Source organism: Thermobia domestica, chromosome 10 (assembly GCF_964235325.1).
Source record: "Thermobia domestica chromosome 10, izTheDome1.hap1.1, whole genome shotgun sequence".
Lineage (NCBI taxonomy): Eukaryota > Metazoa > Arthropoda > Insecta > Zygentoma > Lepismatidae > Thermobia > Thermobia domestica.
In genome coordinates this window covers 50,758,378-50,784,705 of record NC_137463.1, presented here as the reverse complement: position 1 = coordinate 50,784,705, position 26,328 = coordinate 50,758,378, and the positions used below count along the sequence as shown (strand labels likewise).

The window sequence follows — 26,328 nt, the reverse complement described above, 5'->3', positions numbered from 1 at the left end:
CCTTTAAACTCTTAAAAACTTCAAAGGGAACCAAATTTCCCCCATAAATGGGTATTCAGAAAGTTTGAATAACTTTTCCTCTTTTACTGAAATATTTGTGTGCAGAGACTTATTGAAATATTGGACCCGATTAATCGCATAAAGAATGTTCACGCCCTTTCGCTACGGTCAGGCTTTTTTTTTTTTTTTTTTTTGCAGGAGGGGGTTATTTTCGTATCGGAACAAGATGATTGCTAGTGATGATATGAAATTACACATTGAAAGTGAAGTAACTTGTGAAACGTGTTATTTGAAAGAATAATATAATAAATGTGCTTTCCTCTAACACAGAGAGAGCGTGAATGGCGAGGAGTGTTATTTGGTTTGCTTTTTAGTAACACATTGCATTGCAAATAAAGGTAGGCAACATTAGTAGTAAGTAAAACAATAATAATAATAATAATAATAATAATAATAATAATAATAATAATAATAATAATAATAATAATAATAATAGGTGTTGTTTGTGGCAAGGCAATATCTTCCTCAATTCTTCTTCAAACGTAATGATTGTAACGCCATATCTCCCTTACAAACAAAATATTAGCAATTTATATCGAGAGAACGGGAAACTGTTGAGTGATGGGAGCAACGTTGGACAGTATGCACTCATAGTACTCAGAAAAATAAGCGACTTCAACGAAAAATGAACGAAGAGTCATTGCCGTGGGTAGTCATGGAGCCAAGCAGAGCCCTCTTTAGGCAAAATGACGATAACTTATATCGAGAGAACAGGAGGTGATAGTGAGATGGGACCAACGTTGGACACCGTGGACCCATAAGGCGCATCGAAAAAATTAGGGGGGCGGGCGCCAGCCAGCCTTACTTATTTCCACATAATAATATAAAATTATATTGTCGAAATACACACACGAGTTAGCTAGTAATATTTCATATTATTATTATTATTATTATTATTATTATTATTATTATTATTATTATTATTATTATTATTATTATTATTATCGACAGCGTCTTTTCATTACGTGTGCATGTTTGACATGAAGCCAAAGAGAAGATCCATCATTCGTAGAAAGAATAAGAATAGCCAGTTACTTTAATTGTGAACGACGGCGAAAAATACGAAAAGAGACAACCTTAGCGAAAAGAAACAATACTTTCTCTCAAATGGATAAAAAAATCAAGCCGAGATAGATTCGAACTTGCATGGACGGCGCGAACAGCCAGTTCATTGTCTACTTTTTTTTTAACTGACTCACCGAATGTGTTTTAGTAACTTACTTATTGCTAATTTTACTTGCTTCACTCGTTTAACTTGCTTTTTCTAATAACTTACAACGACAGGGACACGAACACAGAAACATCGAGGACAGTTAAAAATCATAAATGATCTCCCGCCGGGAATCGAACCCGGGACATCATGCACCAAAGGCGCACGTGCTAGCCACTAGACCAGCGGGCAGGGCAATGCTTACTCTCTGTGTTGTTAGGGATTACGACCACTGTATTGCCAGCTATCACTTCTGTGGGTTGTATACTATGATCACATGTTTCTTCTTTGCTGGAAGAGTTAAACCTACATTCTATGTAATACATGAGGTATTTAGACCTACATGCTCTTCATATAATGTAATAAAAGTGTCATGCTGGGAATAAGAAAAAGAACATTCCTTGGACAAAACGGAAACTATTGGCATCAGAAATATTTATCTACGAGGCATGCGCAGTAGTATATTTCAGAATAGTTACTGTTTAGTTCAGTAAACGAAGAAAGGGGTATAAACAAGCAAATATGTCGAGTCAACAAGATCGACCAGAGTTGACAGAGGCGGAGTAGTAATACAACAACTTCGTTAAATTGATAATTGGTTCTTTATTCTGTAGTAGATCGTATCACAACTTTACGGGAGAGCAGAGAAAGACTTACTAACGCTGTCCTATAGTATGCATTAGTAACACGATCATACAGACACAAATGGATGTAACTGTGAGTACTACAACTTGGATTTAACGAAAGCCGTTTAGATATTCAGTGGTTTGCAGGGTTGTATAAGACACAAAAGTTAAGACACAATACAATTCTTCATACCTCAGCTTCCAGTAACTAGATACATGCAATTTCAGGATAGATACTGAAACTGCTGTTGGATTTTAATACATGACGTATTGCAGGATACGAAATGCTTTGCATTACTTGTTTGTTTGTAGACAGCTACTAGCTTAGTGTTCTGAAAGGTTGTGTATAAACTAGAGATAGCCAATTACGGAATATTACTTTCCGGACTCCCGAAAGTAAAACCGGACAAATTCCGGAATTCGGAAAATTCCGATTTTGGAATAATTCCGGAATTCGGAAAATTCCGATTTTGGAATAATTCCGGAATTCGGAAAAATCCCGAATTTAGAAATTTCTGATTTCGTTTACATTCCGGAATTCGGAACAATCCGGATTTTTTTCGAAATCCGAAAATTTTCTCAATTCCGGAATTATCTAAATTCCGGATTCTTCCCAAGTTCCGGAATGCTTCTGAATTATGGAGTTTAAGTGAATTCCATAATTTTCCGAAATCCGGAAAGTGAAAGTTCCGCTTCCAAAAAATGAATTTATTTTGGTTAATATGAATCATGGTGGAAATAAGTCTTTGACCAGGTAATGGCGACTGCTTTGAAAGAAATAGAGAGTATGAGAATTCAATCTGTCATATTTGTAGTTTCGTGTGGAGAAAATACAAACTTGTGAACCAACGGTTTAAGGAAAACTCAAGTTATTAATGTAAACTTTTCGGACATCATAAAAGAAATACGAAAGACATTTTGAATCGAAGAAATATAACATACAAGTTTGCAAGCGGAGACAAAGAAACCTAACGTAACCAGACTAAAGACGAATCGTTTACCGCGTAGCGATCAAGGTCGAGCTGTTTTCCAGGGCGAGTTTCGAGTTGAGTCGAGTTTGATAATGGCTCGCTCGCTCGTTCAGCTCGTTTTAACTTTTTTAAATAATGGCCTGATTAGACTGGAAAACGAAAGCCATGAGAAATGTAAGCACTAATATGGAATACTTTTAGTGCTGCTCACGACAGGGGTGCGTCTCGTCTCGTAATTTTAGTGCATCTCGTGGGGCAATTTTTGTGTATCTCGTCTCGTCTAGATAACGAGAAGACAAGTTTTTTTATTATTATTACGAGACAGCTTCAAATGTCGTAATCACCAATATAAGTATATACTGTTGTTCTTAAAATCAAGGCTGAGACCTGCACTGTCGAATTTTTGAGCCCAAGCAGAAGACCAACTCGGGTAGCGATATCAACCGGCTCTGCTTGTATCAACTGAGCGAACATCTCGAGTCGGCTCGGTTGGGATGAGCCGATGACCCGATCCGGCTCAGTTGGAACGAGCCATCGACTCAGCTCAATTGAGCCGATGGCTCGAGCTTTCTCGGTTGGGATGGGTACCCTACTCGGCTCATGTGAATCGGTTCAAGCCAGCTAAGTTGAAATTAGTCCATCGGCACGTTTCGATTCAGCTCAACTAAGCCGATGGCTGAAATCGGCTCGGTTGGGTGAGCTGTTGGCTCGGCTCACTTCTTGGTTCGGTTCGATAGTGAATGAGCTGTAAGCCGAGCCGCTCGAGCCGTTGAGAGGCCTAAACCCGGTCCCAGCTGTTTTGAACATGTTTGGCTGAAGCCTATAACTCTTAACAATTTTTGGCTCGAGCCCGAAAACTTGCCCCTTCGGAACTCAAACCCAGAACGTGACCGATGTCCTTCCCTTCTGAAGACTTCTCGACGACCGAGATCGACAGTCAATTAGCTTTTACTATTCAGATACAAACCGTATATCTTTTAAAGATTATACACGGTGTTGATATAATAATAATAATAATAATAATAATAATAATAATAATAATAATAATAATAATAATAATAATAATAATAATAATAATAATAATAATAATAATAATAAAAAAGTTTTAAACTTGCCGTTGAAATTTGGCAAAACTTACTTAAAAGTAGAGATTTCGGGGAAAGGGTTCCGTACCTCCAAGACAGTGGCGTAGGGAAGGGAGCCCGGAGGGGCCGGCCCCCCCAAGAGGTCCGATAATGTACTTTGGTACTTTGATGATTGTATTTTTTATATATTTTTATGTTTATATATTTTTTGTTTGTAATTTTTCTATATGTGCCTGTTACAGCACTTGCCCCCCCCCCAAACACACATCCTGGCTACGCTACTGCTTCAAGACACACCTCTGCAACTACCAACATTTTAAACTACAACGTTCCATTGAAGTTTCATGTAGAAAGTATTCTACTGTATGTTTTAAGGAAAATAACTGTAATAAATATAACTGAATATCACGCAACAGTAAGGCATATAATAAACTAATTTTTAGGATATGCAGAGGTAAATATAAAAGCTTTGCTACAAAATACCTACACATAGCATAATTCAATGAGCTCTGAAATATTATGTAACGAAATAGCCTATGAGATTCAGTCTACACAGCAATATTGTTACTTAAAGAATGGATACACTATTTCGAGAATCGAGACAAGACGGGAAATGTTTACGATACTTTTCGTCTCGTCTCGATTCTCATCTCCAAAGAGAGACGAAAATTTTGAGTTGGTCTTGACCCGTCTCGAATGTAAAATGTTAATTCTCATGTTATTTTATTTGTTTTAGAAACGAGATGAGAAAGTCCTCTTCTCGTGAGCAACATTAAACCAAACCGAAATATTCTTTCCAAATGTCACGCTTCTGCTTGTAATGGTATGACCTGAGCGAAAATTAGCTCCTAGCTTTTAATCTTCTACGAGATAATAATAATAATAATAATAATAATAATAATAATAATAATAATAATAATAATAATTATTATTATTATTATTATTATTATTATTATTATTATTATTATTATTATTATTCCTGAAGATTTGGTAGTTCAAATATTGCATCCGAGTATTCAAATATCTGAATATAATAAAACATATGTTATCGCTGATCAATCACCATCAGAATCCTAAAGTAAAAAAACAAAAATTACAATGTGCATTCGCACAAGCATCTTGACCACTCAACCGCGATCGCTACGCGGTAAACGATTCGTCTTTAGTCTGGTTTGTTTAGGTTTCTTTGTCTCCGCTTGCAAACTTGTATGCTATATTTCTTCGATTCAAAATGTCTTTCGTATTTCTTTTATGAAGTCGGAAAAGTTTACATTAATAACTTGAGTTGTTCTTAAACCGATGGTTCACAAGTTTGTTTTTTCTCCACACGAAACTATAAATATGACAGATTGAATTCTCATACACCCCATTTCTTTCAAGGAAGTCGCCATTACCTGGTCAAAGACTTATTTCCACCATGATTCATATTAACCAAAATAATTTCATTTTTCGGAAGCGGAACTTTCACTTTCCGGATTTCGGAAAATTATGAAATTCAGTTAAACATCGGAATTCAGAATAATTTCGGAACTCGGAAACAATCCGGAATTTAGAAAATTCCGGAATTGAGAAAGACTCCGGATTTCGAAAAAAATCGGATGTTTCCGAATTCTGGAATATTAAAGAAATCAGAAATTTCTAAATTCCGGATTTTTCCGAATTCCGGAATTATTCCAAAATCGGAATTTTCCGAATTCCGGAATTTGTCCGGTTTTACTTTCGGGAGTCTGGAAAGTAATAATTCTGGAATTGACTATCCCTAGTTTATACACAACCTTTCGGAACACTAAGCTAGTAGCTGTCTACAAACAAACAAGTAATGCAAAGCATTTTGTATCCTGCAATACGTCGTGTATTAAAATCCGACAGCAGTTTCAGTATCTATCCTGAAATTGCATGTATCTAGTTACTGGAAGCTGAGGTATGAAGAATTGTATTGTGTCTTAACTTTTTGTGTCTTATACAACCCTGCAAACCACTGAATATCTAAACGGCTTTCGTTAAATCCAAGTTGTAGTACACACAGTTACATCCATTTGTGTCTGTATGATCGTGTTACTAATGCATACTATAGGACAGCGTTAGTAAGTCTTTCTCTGCTCTCCCGTAAAGTTGTGATACGATCTACTACAGAATAAAGAACCAATTATCAATTTAACGAAGTCGTTGTATTACTACTCTGCCTCTGTCAACTCTGGTCGATCTTGTTGACTCGACATATTTGCTTGTTTATACCCCTTTCTTCGTTTACTGAACTAAACAGTAACTATTCTGAAATATACTACTGCGCATGCCTCGTAGATAAATATTTCTGATGCCAATAGTTTCCGTTTTGTCCAAGGAATGTTCTTTTTCTTATTCCCAGCATGACACTTTTATTACATTATATGAAGAGCATGTAGGTCTAAATACCTCATGTATTACATAGAATGTAGGTTTAACTCTTCCAGCAAAGAAGAAACATGTGATCATAGTATACAACCCACAGAAGTGATAGCTGGCAATACAGTGGTCGTAATCCCTAACAACACAGAGAGTAAGCATTGCCCTGGCAGCTGGTCTAGTAGCTAGCACGTGCGCCTTTGGTGCATGGTATCCCGGGTTCGATTCCCGGCGGGAGATCATTTATGATTTTTAACTGTCCTCGATGTTTCTGTGTTCGTGTCCCTGTCGTTGTAAGTTATTAGAAAAAGCCAGTTAAACGAGTGAAGCAAGTAAAATTAGCAATAAGTAAGTTACTAAAACACATTCGGTGAGTCAGTTAAAAAAAAAAGTAGACAATGAACTGGCTGTTCGCGCCGTCCATGCAAGTTCGAATCTATCTCGGCTTGATTTTTTTTTATCCATTTGAGAGAAAGTATTGTTTCTTTTCGCTAAGGTTGTCTCTTTTCGTATTTTTCGCCGTCGTTCACAATTAAAGTAACTGGCTATTCTTATTCTTTCTACGAATGATGGATCTTCTCTTTGGCTTCATGTCAAACATGCACACGTAATGAAAAGACGCTGTCGATAATAATAATAATAATAATAATAATAATAATAATAATAATAATAATAATAATAATAATAATAATAATAATAATAATAATAATATGAAATATTACTAGCTAACTCGTGTGTGTATTTCGACAATATAATTTTATATTATTATGTGGAAATAAGTAAGGCTGGCTGGCGCCCGCCCCCCTAATTTTTTCGATGCGCCTTATGGGTCCACGGTGTCCAACGTTGGTCCCATCTCACTATCACCTCCTGTTCTCTCGATGTAAGTTATCGTCATTTTGCCTAAAGAGGGCTCTGCTTAGCTCCATGACTACCCACGGCAATGACTCTTCGTTCATTTTTCGTTGAAGTCGCTTATTTTTCTGAGTACTATGAGTGCATTCTGTCCAACGTTGCTCCCATCACTCAACAGTTTCCCGTTCTCTCGATATAAATTGCTAATATTTTGTTTGTAAGGGAGATATGGCGTTACAATCATTACGTTTGAAGAAGAATTGAGGAAGATATTGCCTTGCCACAAACAACACCTATTATTATTATTATTATTATTATTATTATTATTATTATTATTATTATTATTATTATTATTATTATTATTATTATTATTATTGTTTTACTTACTACTAATGTTGCCTACCTTTATTTGCAATGCAATGTGTTACTAAAAAGCAAACCAAATAACACTCCTCGCCATTCACGCTCTCTCTGTGTTAGAGGAAAGCACATTTATTATATTATTCTTTCAAATAACACGTTTCACAAGTTACTTCACTTTCAATGTGTAATTTCATATCATCACTAGCAATCATCTTGTTCCGATACGAAAATAACCCCCTCCTGCAAAAAAAAAAAAAAAAAAAAGCCTGACCGTAGCGAAAGGGCGTGAACATTCTTTATGCGATTAATCGGGTCCAATATTTCAATAAGTCTCTGCACACAAATATTTCAGTAAAAGAGGAAAAGTTATTCAAACTTTCTGAATACCCATTTATGGGGGAAATTTGGTTCCCTTTGAAGTTTTTAAGAGTTTAAAGGGCCGCCATTTTGAACATTTTCGTCTGATTATTCTGGTTAACGAACTGAAGATATTTCAACAATTAATGTTTGTGCCAAGTTTCATCTCAATCCGCTGAAAATTAGGGTGGTTACGGCATTCACAAATAGCGTTATATATATACAGATAGATAGATAAACAAACACACAGAGGGAGAGAGAAAAAGTGTTTTGCTCCCTTCTCGCACCTGTGGTGCGTCAGAGCTAAACCGGGCCCCTTTGCAAAACGTATTGACCAGCCTGACCTAAACACAAACCTCTTACTTGCTAACGTAGAAACGTGGTCGGGAGGTGTAAGGCATGTAGAAATTGTATTTTTAATAACCATGAGTATGGTTTACTTCCATGTTTTTCTTTTTACTTTTTGCAGCTACATCGGAACGTTCAATTTTTATTCTTTACTAATTGCAAATAGCGTTTACATTCAAAATATGAGGAATTTTGGTGGCATTTGTTCGGATATTTTTCTCTTTTGAAATGAAGAAAAGAATAAAAGCAATACGCAAAGACAAAAAGTATTATCAGTACTAAACCTTACCAATAATAATTGCTACGAAAGACTAAAACGATCTCTTTTACCATCTCTCATGAGCTGCATGTATTATAAACAAAAATTTTAAAAAATGTCCTCACCGAAGATTCGAACTGGCGACCTTTGCATTTGTAAGCCAGCACCTTAGCCACTACACCAACATCATAGCATGGTGAACGTTTAGTTTTCGGCGTATTTGTTGTATTTGTGTTTTATGTTCCCACTTCAACAATTTTTACTCTTTTTTCTAAGTTTAACTGCTGTTTCTGGCTTTCTCTTTCGGTGTCGTTCTTTATTTACATTATGCACTATTCGTATTCACAGCTTGTGTCCCTCTGCAATGTCTTATTCAGATTAAACTTTTCTTTTTGCCCCTCAGTAAACATTTGATTGATTTAATTCTCATACTCTCCACGGATGGAGAGCAGGAATGCCAGACTCGTAAAACAGGTGTACATTTACTTTCCTGACAGATCATACATTGTTTCAAAGGTACAACGCCTTCCCCTACTACTTTTTTATGCAAAACTAGCACAACTTTAGAATCGAATATGGTACCAACATGTCTTAAACTTAAATTATTTGTTTACTAGAATTACGGCTGATATTATATTTAATTTAAGCCATATTGAGAAACACGTCGATGATTACGTGATACGAAAACTGGAACAGTCTTGAACCTAGAATTTCTCTATATCTGAAGTATATTGAATTGCAAAAACAGTAATAATACTTGTAACTATAAGATTATAGGTTCCCTCGATTCCCTACAATTATCTTTTTTGATCTTTATTTCGACTACTCTACCTTTAAATCTTTTGTTCTTAATATCTATTTTGAGTATCTGATTTATCAACAAGCCATAGTTGTTTACGTAATAATTATTTGAAGTTTCGTGAGAAAGTAATATGAACCTAACTTTGTAATGATTTTTAATTGGATGAGCCGAAAAATTTTGGACCTTTTAATTTTCGTACCTATTAATTGTATGGTGTCAATGAAAAGCGCTTTCTCGTTAGCATTTTTATTACTGTTCACCACTTGACACGTAAATTGATACAAATAAGTTTAATCAGGTATATCTTATAAATATATATATAAGAGTTCGGCAAGCTAGGGACTTCGCCCCCAGGCCGCACATTTGTTCGGCCTACGGCCCGCACTACTCACTAACATCTCTAATCTTAACTCTAATCTTAACAAATTGTGAGATATACCCATCTTATTGCAATAATTATAACCCTCATCCTTTTTTCTTCCCGCCTTTTTTCTTCCCCCTCAAAAAACACTGAAACGTCTTTCATTAACACATCTCTACTCTTAAGGGATTTCCAGAAATGGCAATATTTCAATTATAATTACAACCCCACATTTTTCTTCCCTCCTCTTCCTTTCCTTCTAAGGAAAACCGTAAAAAATTAGGGATGGCCACAAAGTTCCGGTTCTTAGAGATTCGGGTTCAGAACCGATTCTGAAACCGGTTCCAGACCCGGATCCGAAAACTCCGGTTCCAGAAACGAATCTTAGGAACCGGTTCCAAACCTGGATCCAAAACCCCCCAAAGTAATGTAAAGGAGGCACAAAGTTCAACTTCAAAAACACTACAGAAAGGATCACGCGCTTGCGCCCTCCCACTCCCCAGAACCCTTGTGCCCCCAGAAAAATATTTTTGGTCCACCAGGGAGTGTTTAGCGAAATGAGTTTGCAAGTTTGCCTGTTTAGCCAATGAGCTTGCCAGTTATCAAGTTTGTTTAGCCAGGTAAGACAAGCGGCCGGTGGCTGTCGCTTCCAATTCATCTAGCACACTGTTCACAGCCTGTCAGCAGCCCGGGCTTAGCGTAAGAATGGGCATAAAGTTCCGGTTCCGGCGGAGTTCCGCCGGTTCCTAGAGATCCGGTTTTCAGAACGGGTTGCAGACCTGGATCCGAGAAACCTGGTTCGGGAACTCAATCTTAGGAAAAGGTTCCGGCCATCCCTAGTAAAAAAACGTTAAAATACATATTTAATTATTTCAATTAAGAGCCTGAATATCAATTTTCATGTCTCTTAACTTAAGGGATTTCGAGATACGAACGTCTTATTTCAACACTAGCAACCCCTCTGTTTTCTTCCGGATTATATATATATAAAGGAGAGATAATATATAAGGAGTTTGAAAACAGATCATGTTTAGGATTTGATTCCTGACATTAACATAAGAATAAATTCTAACAAGGACTTGGGAAAATGTGCTTAGTTTAACAACTAGGGCTGGCCAAATGCATAAAGGAGCTACATTACAATATACATTATTTCTAACACAAGAAACCGTGGAGAAGCGGTCTATATCAGCATATTGGAAGTCATAAGCAATCCAAAAATGCGTATTTCAGCAATGAGCAATGTGTGCGCAAGGGATTTCCTACAGACTATAATTCTCAGACATGCTCCCAAAAGAATCCTCAGATACGATCTGAATTAAATGTCGATCCGAAGTAGGCAAAAAGGTGAGCCTTGATAGCAGTAAATATGGAGTAAGTCAAAGGGAAGTTGGAAATGTAAGGGAACACCAGCTGAACGGTTCATCGTATTCAGAATAAGTCGTGTTGCGATGTATTATTTCTCGCTTATAAATGATAAAAATATTATTACCTATGTACCATGTACCGTGGATCGAAATCTCGAAATTTACCCGAAAATTTCAAATTACTAAAACATTCAATCAATTGAAAGTAATAGATATATAATAGCACATTTAAAAAAATTTCTATGACTTCTTTTCTGTGGGCTTTGTTCGAACAACTAGACATTCGCAAAACTGCTACAGTCTTCTCTAGCCTCTTTTCATATGAAACTCAGATTGGGCATAAAAACAGAGGGGCATAAAAATGTTTTTTTCAAAATTTGCATTTTTTTTTTTTTTTTTTTTTTTTTTGCAGGCAAACAATAATGGGAACAAATAAAATAGGAATAGAAACAATCTTGTAGGAAATTTTGACACCTTTCATTTTGAATACAGTAACTTTTTTGTTACGACGTGCCGTCTTAATAATACATATAAGCCAAAAACAAAAGAAAAAAATGATCTTCTGCTTGCCTTCTACACCCATCCTACCTCGTAGGTGCAGGAACGTTTAGTATCTGTTTCTCCCACCTAATCCAAACCCAGTCCTGAAGTCAAAATTTCTGTTCCCGACCATGTTTTCTATATCTTCTTCACTGACTAGACTATCATCTGACATTTCAATTTTTGAATTATTTGTTGCTTTCAACTTCTATAAAAGTATCTTGTCCTTAAAATTCAAACTAGTAACGAAGTACTTGTAAAACATGATCAAAGCGAATGGAATTATTACCAGTCAGGTAAACAGATCTTTGAGACAAAAATATCTTCAAGATTCTCTGCAACTCTTTCCGCGGCATCGTTTAATGCAAGTACTTCGATTTTTTGTTCTGTAACGAGGGCAACTTTCACCGTAATCACAATACTGTCGTTAACTCTTCTGGGAATACAATTACATACTATAGTGCAACTAACCCCAGTAACCGGTCAGCAAACAATATTTAAATCATTGTCTCTTGATATAAGGAAGGGGCCAACTCTCTTGTGACCCAAATTGCCTGTACTTAAATGTTTAACTTTTTCTACTTTACTTTAAAGGGTTACTTTAAAATAAGGTTTTCACATGGATAGTGCATAATTTGTAATACCCGAGAAATGAGAAACCATAAATAATAAAAACGAATATTTTAATTTCCCTAGATCAATTATTCATTTAACTTTAAAAAAATGTTTCGGATTAGTCTTTGATCAAACTTCACAGCGTGTTTAATTTTAATGAGACATTTTCAATGTTTATTAATTTTGCGAATCAATTACCTTTGTCTGACGACGATTTTTGAGTTCCAAGAACTGAAGCCAGCCTGGGTCTTTCTTCCTCTAAATTTACTTCTGTTGATTTGTTATAGATGTTAAACATCTTGATCTGGCACTTCAACGTCAGTTTCCCCCGACGAAATGTCCCACTGTGCGTTTCCAGTTCAATACCTAATACTGAAGTGGTTTTGTTATTGTCCTCTTGTTTCAAGGGATAGTGCCTGATATGTCTCTGACGGACCTGGAATAAACAACAAATGAAAGTAAAATACCACTGTACGAAATGCAAAATTATAAACTAAATTTATATACGAAGGTTAATCAGAAAGTAATGCCTTCTTCGCTATAATTTTGTTTCTATTACATCTACTGAGTTATCTATGCATGATATTACTCTACTAATGTAATCCCTTCTTTTATAGATAGACTGATTAAAACCATGGATCTGAAGGGCATAAGAAAGTTATCCACCTAAGGAAATCTATAATCGCTTGAAAAACGTTTATGAGGATCCTGTAAAGGACATCAGCAATATGCAGTGTTGGGTGAAGAAGTTTCGGCACCGAGAAACATAAATTGCATATAAACTGAGAAGCGGCCGGCCCACAATACCAATCCAACCATTAGGAAGACCTAGACGCTGATAGGAGGACAATATTAAGATCGATCTCCCAGAAATAGGAAATTCAAAGCAGAAACTGGAAGAACAAATCACGTTAACTGTTCGTAAACTCAGAATATTTTTTTTCATTATAGCTACATCAAATAAGATTTAATGAAAATCTTCATGAAAGCAATAAATCGAGATGGGCCAGCTTTCAAGCATCTGAAGAAAAATATCTCACGCAAAGATAAATGAAGGAGCGTTCATTCGCTCCAGCATAGTGAGTTTTAATGTACACTGTCGAACATGGAAAACGCAGCATGACAAACATTCAAGTTAGTGTGTTCTAATTTCCTTGATGATACTAAAACACCAAATTATGAAACTGTTATTAGTGATATGGTGCAGAGCTTCCAAACCATGGGATGACACATATTCCTTAATTACATTTTCTTTATTCACAGTTGAACTTCTTTCTGCAAAAATATAGGGACTGTTAAGTATAAACATGTGGAACGGTCCCGCCACGACATAATTGCAACATTTGACAAGCGGTTCAGTGGATGCTGGAACATCAGTATGCTGGCTGAATATTGCTGGTCTATCATCAAAGTGATTCCTTCAGATAGATACAAAAAAAGAAAACATTAATTTTCATTTCTGTAGAAAGTTGCATAGCCTTTCGTTTGGATACGTAAAATACCTGTCGTCTGTCTGTGTAACAAAATGTCATGTTATTACACAATATAAATGGTGCGTAAAATTGACTTCGCATATCGATTTAGATCCTCCAACTTATTTGAAGTAACGCGTTTTCAACTGTAGGACATTTTCGTAGAAATTTGTATAGCCTTTTGTTTGTATACGTAAAATGTCTGTCCCATGTTTGTGTAACAAAATGTCATTTGACTGCACAATGCAAATGGTATGTATCACGAGAAAACGGACTTTGCATATCGATTTAGCAGCTTCAAGCTAATTAAAATTACATGTTTTCAATTAAAAAGCAGAACATGATCTCAAATTTGTTGTACAACGTTATTGTTTGGATTGAAGTTTAGCACCCCTTCCAGCATCGAGGCATTATCATTGAGATTTGATCTTACGGAGTTGGGGTGGAATCCCGATCGACTGGAATGCGTTCAAATTGTTTAACCCTTCTACACTGAGAAAAAAAAATTGTAGATGGCGTACGTATAAAGATAGGTTACATGCGAAATTCCTGTAGTTTTTGGACTTAACGTACAGCAGACGTATAACTGAAAACGCATGTTTTATAATACTTTCTGTATAAGTGTTACATCTATACGCACTTTCCGTATGAAACGATGTAGGTGGTCAGGATCTCACATAAATGGACGTATATAACATATAGCTGACGAAGGTAACATAAGTATATGCATGTGATATACTGGAAACTGTTAGATGTCAGACATCCTACAATGGCATGATATAACATCTAAGGGCAGTGCCTATGTAGCATACGGATAACGTATGCTCCGTACTGATTCTTATAGTAATTCTGTTACCAGGTTAGTATATTTCGTATTACTATATTTCTTAACTCCTGTCGGTCTGCCCCGTCCTTACCATAATACAGGCAGGTAGAAACACACTTGCGCACAAAAAAAAAAAAAAAAAAAAGCACAGATTTGATGTTGAAATACAATATTGGATACAATATACTTTTCGTCTTACTGGAAGAAATAGAAATAATCCTGATTTGTTAAAAGTAAACAAAAAAGCACCAGCGTGTAATTGCTCTCATAAGTGTGCTTATTATTTTCTGCAAGATAATAATATTATTGATGATTTTATAACTCATACTAGAATGGTACTCACAGTATAATATTCCGCTAGAAACGGGTAGATACAATGAAATAATTATGGAAAACTGATTTGAGAATAATATACAGCCAGTATGATAAGAGAAATCTTTGAAGAACATTACAAGAAACAATAATGACGTTTAAATTTGATCTATGCAATTGTGCTTGTTATAAAACTGTGAATCAATCGTAGGCTATATACAGTACATACGTAGGAGAAATTTGCTCTTGGAGAATTTTCATTCTAGGTCCTTGTGATAGGCATTATTCTGTGCCTAGTTTAAATCAAATAACGACAGTTTACTTGTTCCGCCCAGCTTTAACTTTTTGGGAATGATGTCGCGGAGGGACAGAGACATTTCTGGGGATAGCCATTTTGTGTGTGTGTGTGTGTGTACCGAAAAGGATACTTTTACATTACTTCATTTACATTAATGTGCACCATGTCTGGGGAGGGATTCGTCGGGATATGGTTAGCATCCGGGGGAACACCCGCAATGTTTCGTCGCAAGATATAGTGAATGTATTTCGTGTGATTTTCAGGAGTAAAAGACCCGAGTTCAATCCCCAATGGGAACTCGTGCTTCGGATTCCACGTTAAGCTGTAGGTCCACGTCTCATATAGTCTCACTGCTGAAAGGAAAGCTAAAATGAAAATACAAAAGTCATGTGTCTTTTACTGCTACTTTCATACTGTTGATGTTATTAATTTGCGTTATTTTTCAACTGTTATTAACACTTTACCTTTTGTTGATATTTCACCTTAAATCCAGTGTTGATCGGTTTCTTGACCTACAGTTTAGTGTTCCATTTAACAGCGATGCTATATGAAACACGGACCTCAGTTTAACGTGAGATCCGAAGTACACCAGCTTAACGTGTGAGATCCGAAGCACATAAGTTTCTTCGGGGATCGAACCCGGGTCTCTCACGTCGAAAGTATAACGGTAACCATATTTCCACCAGAACTCCCACTGTATTTAGTTTTAAGAACATTTTCAAAATTCGAATTTCTGACCATCAGATATAGAATAATTGAGTTTTTATTATTATAAAGGGGAAAAATTGTCTTGGAACCCGAACAGTGTTCTGGATGGACTACATTCAAATTCAAAGGTATTTCATTAGAAGAAATATTTGGAATCAAATTAATTTTTCTGAACAATATCAAACGCATCAACTAATCATGCATGCTGTAGTACCGTTTGTTCCTTACAGAGTTGTATTCAATATAGCACTTTGAATAATTCACAAGGGAATTTACACAAAAATTGTATGAATTAACACATTCAGTAAATGAATGTTGCATATTTACAGGTTATAAAGCCATAAAAACAGAAAGTTATAATTATCTAAAAAAATGTAAAAATTTCAGGTGTTTTACTCGTGCACATAACTGTTAAGAAAATAAATACTATTGTAGATTCAGCATCTGGGCTGCCGATTATAAGAAAGTGATTCCTTTAAATGTAAAGATATTGTAGGAACAAGGAATAGGGAAATTATACGAAACACATTTTTTCATCATTCATATGATTCAATTACTGGGGAAAACTTCATCGTAATTTTTCAAATAATAGATTTTCCATATATATATATATATATATATATATATATATATATATATATATATATATATATATATATATATATATATGGTCGGGGATTACTGTATTCAATCTCACGAAAGTAAATTAAATTATATTTTTCAAAATTGTACTACTACAAATATTTGGGTTACCACCGATTAACTTAATAGAAAAGGATATTTTGTTTAAATTGATTGCATATAATGCCATCTACCTTTTGTATACGTATAAAGGTAACCAAGAAAGTTCTGTCGCTTTTTCACCCACCACTTTCGAACATCAATATGTCACTTAGGAGGTACCTGTAAGATCAAAAATAGATCCCATCAGCATCGACGACATTCTGTCAAAGTTTTGTCATAGATACCATCGCGGTAGAACTTGGTGGTTCGTGAAGCGAAGATATCAAGTGTATTTTGCACCTCTACTAGGGATTTGAACTGGCATTCTCTAAGGTATGGAATGGAACAGATGATAATTGGAAGGAACGGAACAGATGATAATCGGACGGTGTAATATCCGGGGAGCATGGCGGATGCAATAGTGTTTCCCATCCAAGGCGCAGAATTGTGTTCCGGGTCATGCTATTTACGTGGGGCTTAGCATTGTTCTGTAACAGCAGGACCACCTTCCGATTCAGAAGTGCTGGATTCGGAGTTTTGAGTTTTTCTCGAACACAGCCCAACTGCTGACAGTATACAGTTGCATTGATGCTCTGACCATCTGGTAGCAGTTCCCGATGCACGATGCCGCGAACAGTTCACCAAATCCACATGAGACCTCCTTGTGGTGCAGTTCTGGTTTCGGCTGTTTTGGAATCGGTTCATGGGATGCTAACCAATGATGGCGCCGTGGAACTACATACAGAGCTCACTTCTCTTCTCGTTACCTGCCAAGACCCTATCCAGAAATGCTCCTTCTTAAGAAGAGACAGCAAAGAAAAACAGGTCTCTGCTAGTGTTCCCTTCTAGCCCGAAGTCAAATCATGTTGGACCCATAGATCCAACATGTAGTGTAGTGTTTCCCAAGTTGATGAAGATGCTGCCCAATGGTTTCTCCACTCAGATTGAGTTGTAGTCCCAGTTCCTCACATGTCTGGCCACTGTTCGCCTCAATTGCTGGCTAAAGATCTCAATTTTGTACATGTGTTAGTCTTCTGGCACGTGGTGAGTCTTCGAGTGTTTCGTCACCTTCCTTATTCGCGTAATCACGACACCTTTCCCAAAGGCCTGATATGTCTTCCATCCCCCTACAGCGGCGTTTGACCGTAGTTTGAACTCGTACAGCATACAGGCCCTTATGACGCTCTGTGAAAGTCCCATGTTCACTCAGTCCTTACGAGTGTAACTGAACTGCCACAACCAGGTAGTATGTTGGATATACCCACACCAACAACTGGCCTTCACTTTATCTTTATTTGCATTCAATTCACAGTGTGAGGACAAATTGAACATATACCTCCACAAAAAGCGACCTAACTTTCTTAATTATCTTTATACTATAAATATATTTATATTTGAGGCTTTTTCTGGTTACAGTTAAGAAAGGCTAACCCCAAGTTCATTCTTGGCTAGTTCCAAATATGTACATACAGGAACAATATTTAAATTTCGATCTAAAACATACTTTCTTCTAAGAATATTAACCAAACAAAACTAACGGTCTCCTTAAAAAGAAACCTGGGTCCGAGAACTCTTTACATTAAGCGATTAATAAGGTACTATTGTCTCCATTTAGACCGTGAAGTGTTCAATTCTGGGCTCCATTTGCATAGGCTAAACCTATACATTAAAAAATATCTATTTATCTGAAAACGTACAATATATTTATATGGATAATTTAAATATTGTATATCCCATTTGAAATATTTATTTCAAAGCACTTGTGCTTACTTGATCCCAGCACAATGCGGAGGGAAAGAGAAAGTAAGTTATTTTTTTTCTGTGGTATGCTTCATTTTGAAGTAATTAAAAGTCTGTTCTGTTCCCCTTAGAACACATTATTAAAGATACAGTTTTTCTCTTTTTCTTGCAGGCATTTGATAAACATTTCAGTTTTATTAAGTTACGATATATATTAAAGTGTTGAAATATTTTAATATTGAAAAAAGGAAATGTTTTCTAAAAGGAAAAAGAAAAAAAGAAAAAGACTGTAATTATTTTCAGTGGTGGACCTCCCTCTTTGTGGCACGTTGAACATTTTAATCTCAAGCTTCTAATCTTGTGTTCATTTTAACCGTTTTGAGTCAACGTAGAAAATTAGATATTGAGCAGAAACGTAAAATTACATACCTTAGTGTTTATCTTCATATGTATAAATGAACATTTTATGTTATTACATCCTGTTCCCCATCATCTGCTTTGGTAATCGATAATTAATTTCCGGTGTTCTAGAAACACGTCTTTAAAATAATACAAATGTAATATACAATGAGTAAAACGAAAGATGGTTTTGACACTAATTGTCAGGTAGTCATAAGTTGCTAAATCCTGTAGGTTAGGGAGAGAGAAAATTTCTATAACTGAGACATTCTACATTTAGCTAAAATTAAATCAGTTTAAAATGACTCGTTATTCAAGGCCAAAATGAACATCTAATCCTTAAGTTGTATGTCCCACAGTTATGCCAGCTAGACTAACGGAGACGGTGATTATGAGAAAAAAATGAAATTGTGGAATGAAGAAGTGGGAGGAACGGGAGAACCTCGAGACAACTCACGCACACATTCGTAATATTAACACTGATATGAACATTGACATTCAAGATGCCGTTTAAATCCAGGTAAAAGTTCCATTAGTAGCCCTGGGGAAAATAGGTAAAAATAATTCAAAATGACAAATATTAGTGTCGAATCAATAGTTTTCCGGCTTTTTAAGTTGATTGGTATAGTTCGGATGTCCTTTATGCTTAACATCAGTCCTCAGTCTTAGTAAGACCTCCTATAGCCCCCAGGAGCCTAGAACTTAGGGAACATGTAAACATAACTTAAATTATATTTGTGTTTATCGGCAAGTTCAGCAGCGAGTCTATATGAGACGTGGACTACAGCTTAATGTGAGATCTGAACCACCTGAGCTCCCGTCAGGAAAAACTAGTTTTAACCAGTAGAGAATGCTCCATGAGCATTGCCAGAACGAACTTAAAAAGAATGGAGAGATGGAGCGGAAAGAATAACTGTGATTGTTCCTATATGTAAATCTTTTAATCCGCACCTTTTTCTCTTTCTAGCAAAAATTAGTAAAATATCATCTCTCTATGACTTACAGTTCTCGAGATTTCTGCTTAAATATCTTGAAATTTGAACTTCTTTGGCTAATATCTGGGGAACGGTGGCCAGTTGGCCAGGAGACAGTAATCAGTGGCCACCGGTTACTATTTGGTATCAAAATGTTCACCATGCTCTTAGGTATTGATCAACACCAATATGATCTCTATGTGACTTGCGGTTCCCGATCTAAGGCTCGTTAAATATCTAGAAAGTAGCCATTTTTGGCCAATATTACGGGAACTGTACGTCACAGACAGATAATATTGGTCTTAATCAATACCTAAGAGGATGGTAAACATTATGGTACCGATATTAATTGGTCGACACTGGCCAACTGGCCATTGGCCAAACCAGTGGCCAGTTGGACAGTAGCCACCGGTTACTGTTTGGTACCAAAATATTTACCATCCTTTAAATATTGACCAACACCAATACGATCTCTGTATGACCTACGGTTCCCGAGATATGGCTTCTTAAATCTTTGGAAATCAGCCATTTTTGGCCAATATCTCGGGAACGGTAAGAGTGACGCGAAAAATTTAATATTTTTCTGATAGTTTTTGATGCTCTATCGAATGCAGGGCTCAAAATTGAAACAAATTGCAAATAACAGACAGACGGACAGACAGATAGACAGACACACAGACATAGAGAATTCAGTAACGAAATTTTTAAGTTCGTTGAAAATAACCTATAAGTAGCAATTCATAGTTTTCGAAATCATTCAGATAAATAGTGCCCTACCCTATATCATTAAGGTCCAGTTTTAATACCCATCAGCACACCTAGAGCAGTAGAAAGAGGTTGGCATATAAAAATAATCGGAAACTATCCATATCAGAGGCAGAATGGTGAATTTGGTGATAGGAAAATGTAAATTTGGTGAAAGCATCTTAAGTTTGGGATTGGCTGTTGCGTACCCTTGGACTAGACTTTGACCACCTTGGAGGGTGGTAGTAACTTTGGGGGATAGGTACCCTTGAATTAGATTTGCGCCTTTATGGCGAGGGTTTGATTCGATTCCCAGTGGAAGAGCGGCGAAGTTTAGTGCAAGAATGCATTAGGGTGGTTCAGATTCTACCTTAACTATAAATTCGTATCTCTTATAACCTTGAGTGCTGAACTGGAAGTTGAATACAATCTAATCAAAACTTCGTCAGACCTGCTGCAATAACAGGACATGTAGTAGCAAATTGTTAAATAAAATTGTCATTTATAGCGAGATTATAAATAGAAATATAAAGAATAATGTAAAAAATACTTGTTTTGCATGGTACTTATATACACATTACTCAAATACAGTAAAAGACATTAAATGTTATTCACAAGCGCTATATAATATTAATAAAATATGTAAAAATACAAAGGAAGCTGTAGTTGACACAAGTAAACGATGAAGATAAAAAGAGTTGAGCAACTTAAAAGAAAACCTTCCTTCCTTTGAATATGGTTTACCTACGCCACATGTTTCGCTCTTCTCAAAATGATATTGGCGAGGAAGAAAATTGCCTCTCTGAGTGTAGAAGTGCCTCTAATGAAGTAATAAAGTCATCGTTGTCTCTTTATCTCAAGTTTTTGACACTAAATTTTCTTCTTTCATCTCTAATTACAAGTCACTTGATTGCAAAATGACATGTTTAATTAGGCGCTTGATGTTGCACATTTTCAGACTTAACATAGGCTCATTTCGTCTTCACAACTTGTTTGCTTATTAATTTTTAAACGTATTTTGAGCGTACAAGTATGGAAGCTAAATATACTCTTTCGCTCCAGTTATAATATTCTCATATAGCAACAGTTCCTGTTATTACGTCTTAGATATGGCGCATCTTATAGTATCGTTAAGAGTATATTGACTTATCAGATAACGAAGAAATCAATATTCTCATTTCCGTTTCCGAAGCTTAGGCACTGCAAACAGAAACTAAAGATTCCTTGAATAAGATTATAACAATAAACTATTAAAATAAAATCAAAAGTAGCAGTGTCGCGTAATCGAGTTTGCTTCATTATATTGTATCACATAATAAGAGATTTGGTTACCACCCTTTTCGTCCAAAGATATTTAGTCCAAAGGATATTTTATCCAGAGACATTTAGTCCAAAGATGTTTGGTCTAAGTACATTTGGTCCAAAGGACATTTCGTCCAAAACAATTGGTCCAAAAGACATTTCGTTCAAAAGATATTTGGTCCATTGGACATTTGCTCTAAAAGACAATAGGTCCAGTGATATTTCGTTCAAAACACAATTGGTCCAAATGATATTTCGTCCAAAAGACATTTGGTCCAAAGGACATTTGGTCCAACAGAATTGGTCCAGTGACATTTCGTCCAAAAGAAAATTTGTCCAAATGACATTTGGTTTAAAGACATTCGGCCCAAAGGACATTTCATCCAAGAGCCAATTGGTCCAAGGGACATTTCGTCCAGGAATGTTTAATTCAAAGCACATTTCACCAAAAGAACATTTGGTCCGGTAACGCTTGGAGATCTGGGCTTTATTTCTAGTAGAAAAGTAAAAGTGATGCCTACAACATTATGACTCGGTATCTTCTTATTTCTAAAGAAAATTTGAAATAAAGATTTATTCCGCAATTTTCATTTCAATAGAACAAGTATATGCTGAGATATTCAGAAAAACGTAAATGGCTGAAAACAAAATGGCCGCAACCGCTGCGTCAAAATGGGGTGTTGTAAAAAAAATCCGTGGTTTTCAAGTACCTTTATATAGGATATACATTCATTTAAAAATTAGATGTTTTGAGATTGTCGAGGGCACATGCTGGATCACTGCGAATGGCTTGACTAAACACAAAATGCAGGGCACCTTTCTGTGCTTTCATTAATAATTTTACAAAAAAAAAAAAAGTTTTCCCTTGTAGAAATACAATTGTAGCTTCTCCCGAAATAATGATAAACAACCTTTTGAAGAACAAACTCCGTCTTCATTTGAGGACAACATTGCCTCCACCTGGTCATGTGAATCTTCTATTTGGTTTGAGACTTTGCAATGGATATCTTAAATGTACTGTACTGTAGCCAGAAAATTAATATGAAAGCCAAAGTATATACTGTATTTGCATAAGGAATAACACTAAAATGAAAATACAAAAATATGAACAAGTCTGGTTTGAGATACAATTCACTAGTTATGTAGAAACGTCTGCCAAAGTCACATACTATCAACAGTCTACGAATAGAAACCAGACTTGTGGTTAACCTGAAAACATACCTTCAATCACTTATCACATTGTTGCAGCCAGGAATGTGACTTTTTAAGAGTATTATTAACAGTAAAAAGAATGTTTATTTTTCTATTCTAAGTATTTCTTCAAAGAAACTTGGCACACATTATTTTTCATCTTTCTAACACAATGGTTTGAATACCTAATATTTCACTTACTCAAATGTAAATTCTATTAATTAGTTTTTAAAACTTTTTCATTCACAACATTAAACTTTTAGATGTCATGTTAGCAGTTATTGCAGCAACATACTTCACACTCCAACCTTTCCCTCACTCCTGTTTACGTTCTGAAAACTAGGTAATTTTAAGTGGTAGCTAATGGTACAAAGATACCTGCGCACATCATCTCTTAATTTTCGTAATTCCGAACGATTGTTTGATTCGTGATATAATTCTTGGAGAAAGGATTGCGAATATGTTTCTGACCACTTTTTGTTTTAGTACTAGAAAAGATCGGAAACTAAGGTTACAAGCCTAATATTTCTGGTGTTTTCGTTATACAAGAATTAGGAGTGTACGGTAGTTTTAGTACATGGAGTTGGCAACTGTGCAGAGTTTCAGTCACCCACCAAATACGGTAAGCACAAATGGCGATTTCTTTGGAAAACTCGTCTCACGAAGACGTCCGTTCAGTTATTCGATTTCTGTGGGCGAAACATGTAACCGCGGGTGAAATTCACCAACAGCTGGTAGAAGTTTGTCGACAGGACTTGTCACCAAGGATGTCATCTTTCTTCACGAATACAGCCCAGAAAACCATCACGCAGTTGAACAAATTTCGCTGGGACATCAGACCATTCTCTCTACAGCCCAGACCCCACTCCAAGCAACTTTCATCTGTTCCTGCACTTGAAAGAGCACCTACGAAGTCATCGCTTCACTACAGACGAGGAGGTGAAACACTTCGTGACAACGTGGCTAAACACGCAAGGATAGGATTTTTATCAAGAAGGAATCTTCAAACTCATCCCATGATGCGATAAGTCCCTCAACCGATAAGGAGACTATGTTAGAAAAATAACCGAATATATGAATGATACTATCTGTTGGCTGTATTGCTTGTATGAAATAATACGTATATAAATGTTTCTCCGCAGGCATTCTAACCTTACTTTCTGAACACACCTCGTATATATATATAAGGATGAAAATGAAATGTATTTTTAGAACCTTTAAGGTGGATCACCACCCGGAAATCAGTACATATTTTAGCCCATTCCCTTAATTACTAAGCAATGAAACGTTACACATTATAAATATTGTACTATAAGATAGAGTTATGTTTCAGCTACAACACAAGACACTAATTCATTTGGTTATGCCTTCGGATATCGAGAAAGGAACCAAATAAAAGAAAATGTTTGATACGTTTTACAATGAGCACACAAGAGGCATTTGCTGTTAGATTTTACTAGAAGTGCTCATTTTTATGAAGTGTTTAATTAAATCTGTAAAGTACTTTAAAATAACGATCTTATTACGAAATAGATATATTGTTTGACCGTTTCTCGTGTTAAGTTTCACATTTTATTTAAATATTAATTTATATTTAAGGAAATAGATTTTGAGAAGAAACTTTCTCAGAACGCCGTAATGTGTTGTTGCCAAATTTTGTACGTTTACTGTGGTAGTCACAATAAGAAAATTCCTGGATTCTGGCATTACAGCTCGATAAGCGGAACTTAGCTGTGAATTGCGGTAAGGGTAGAAAATCAATTTTCCAGTAAGTATCCAAGCAGAATTTCATGCTTCCTTCCTTTATTATCTGGCATCAGTAAACACTTGGCACTATCAGGCAACGCTCCACTATTTAGTGTAGCACCGAGAACACCTAGTGTTCCAGCTTCTCGCCATCTATGACTGTTTTTGCTTTATAACGATCAACTTTAAAACTGAAAATGGTTGATTTATATCTTCATCTCTATGAATTAGATTGAATATCATCTGCTTTGAATATCATCTCTTAGTGAACTAGATTCCTAATTAGATTCAATTGATGTTGTTCCATCAAATAGTTCTCGAGATACATTAGAAAAGGAAAATATAATGAAGTTTTGGTAAACAATTCTCCTTAAAAATTAGAATCTTTAAATTTGTTGGCGACACGTTTGTTACTTTCAATTAATTCACCAATTTAATTGGCGTGTAAAAGCAGCCGTTGGAATACCAGAGATATGTGCACACACATGCTCTTCCCTCTCTCGAGGGTTACTGCAATATTTAGAAAATGTAGACAGCAACGTACCTTCTCTATTTTCATATTTATTGCTTTATCTTTACCCATTCACTATATTTGGTATGGTATTTTGTTGTTGTTCACTTGTAAACATTGTGAACAAGTTAAGATTCTATAGAAAATGCTTTACTGATCGTGTTAGACACTACTGAAATTATACTGTATGGTGCGAAATATGTTTTAATAGTTATGAATAATTAATTTGGTTTACGGATATAAAATGATACCTTATTATATTAAGAATGAGATGATCGTCAGCGAGAGAAATGCAGTCTTAGGAAAATGGAATGAACCTCTTGAGGACTTATATGAGAGTAGGGATAGACAGCGTGGTCTAGACGTTGAAGTAGAAAATGAAGTACGTGAGAATGATAAAGGGTTCAAATTGTTTGGGATGAGTTTGAAAAAGCAACATCCGAGATTAGGAATGGAAAGGCAATCTAGATAGATACCAACCGAATTCATTACGAGTATGGAAGACAAGCACTGAGAACAAAAACGTATGTGGTGTACGTTAAATGTAGGTTACATTTGTGAATGTTTTGGGCTTAACGTACAACAAACGTATAACTCGCTTACATCTTGCAACGCGAACAGACACCTGTGTTTTCCTGCTGTTTCGTCTGAGCAAGGAGCCATTTCTACACAGAATGTTGACACACAGAATAAGAAGTGAGTTCTGTACGAAGCTCTACGGCGCCGTTATCATTGGTTAGGATCCAATGAACCGGTTCCAAAACAGCCGAAATCAGCACTGCACCAGAAGGTCCTCCTGCGTGTTTGGTGAACTGCTCGCGGCATCGTGCATCGGAAACTATTACCAGCTGGTCATCGCATCAATGCAACTGCGTATTATCAGCAGTTTAGCCGTGTTCAAGAAAAACTCAAAACTCTGGAGCCAGAATTTCTGAATCGCAAAGGGGTCCTGTTACAGGACAGCGCTAATCCCCACGTGATTAGGATGACCCGGGAACCATTCTGCGTCTTGACTGAGAAACACGATTGTATACGCCGTACTAACTAGATATTGCACCGTCCGATTATCATCTCCTTCATTCCTTGGACAATCATCTTAGAGGACACCCTTAAAATCCCTAGTAGAGGTGCAAAATGCACTTGATACCTTCTACACTTCACAGCCCAGCATGTTCTACTGC

General features: G+C 36.1%; 1 protein-coding gene across 2 annotated transcripts in view; it reads right to left on the bottom strand.

Annotated features, from left to right (window-relative positions):
• LOC145662478 (uncharacterized) overlaps positions 1–26,328 on the bottom strand; it is an 846,748-nt gene that overhangs the window by 26,797 nt on the left and 793,623 nt on the right. For both annotated transcript variants that reach the window (XM_081728085.1, XM_081728084.1), the window contains exon 6: positions 12,400–12,637. In XM_081728085.1, the coding sequence (XP_081584211.1) occupies positions 12,400–12,637 (238 nt within the window). The remainder of the gene's footprint in view (positions 1–12,399; positions 12,638–26,328) is intronic.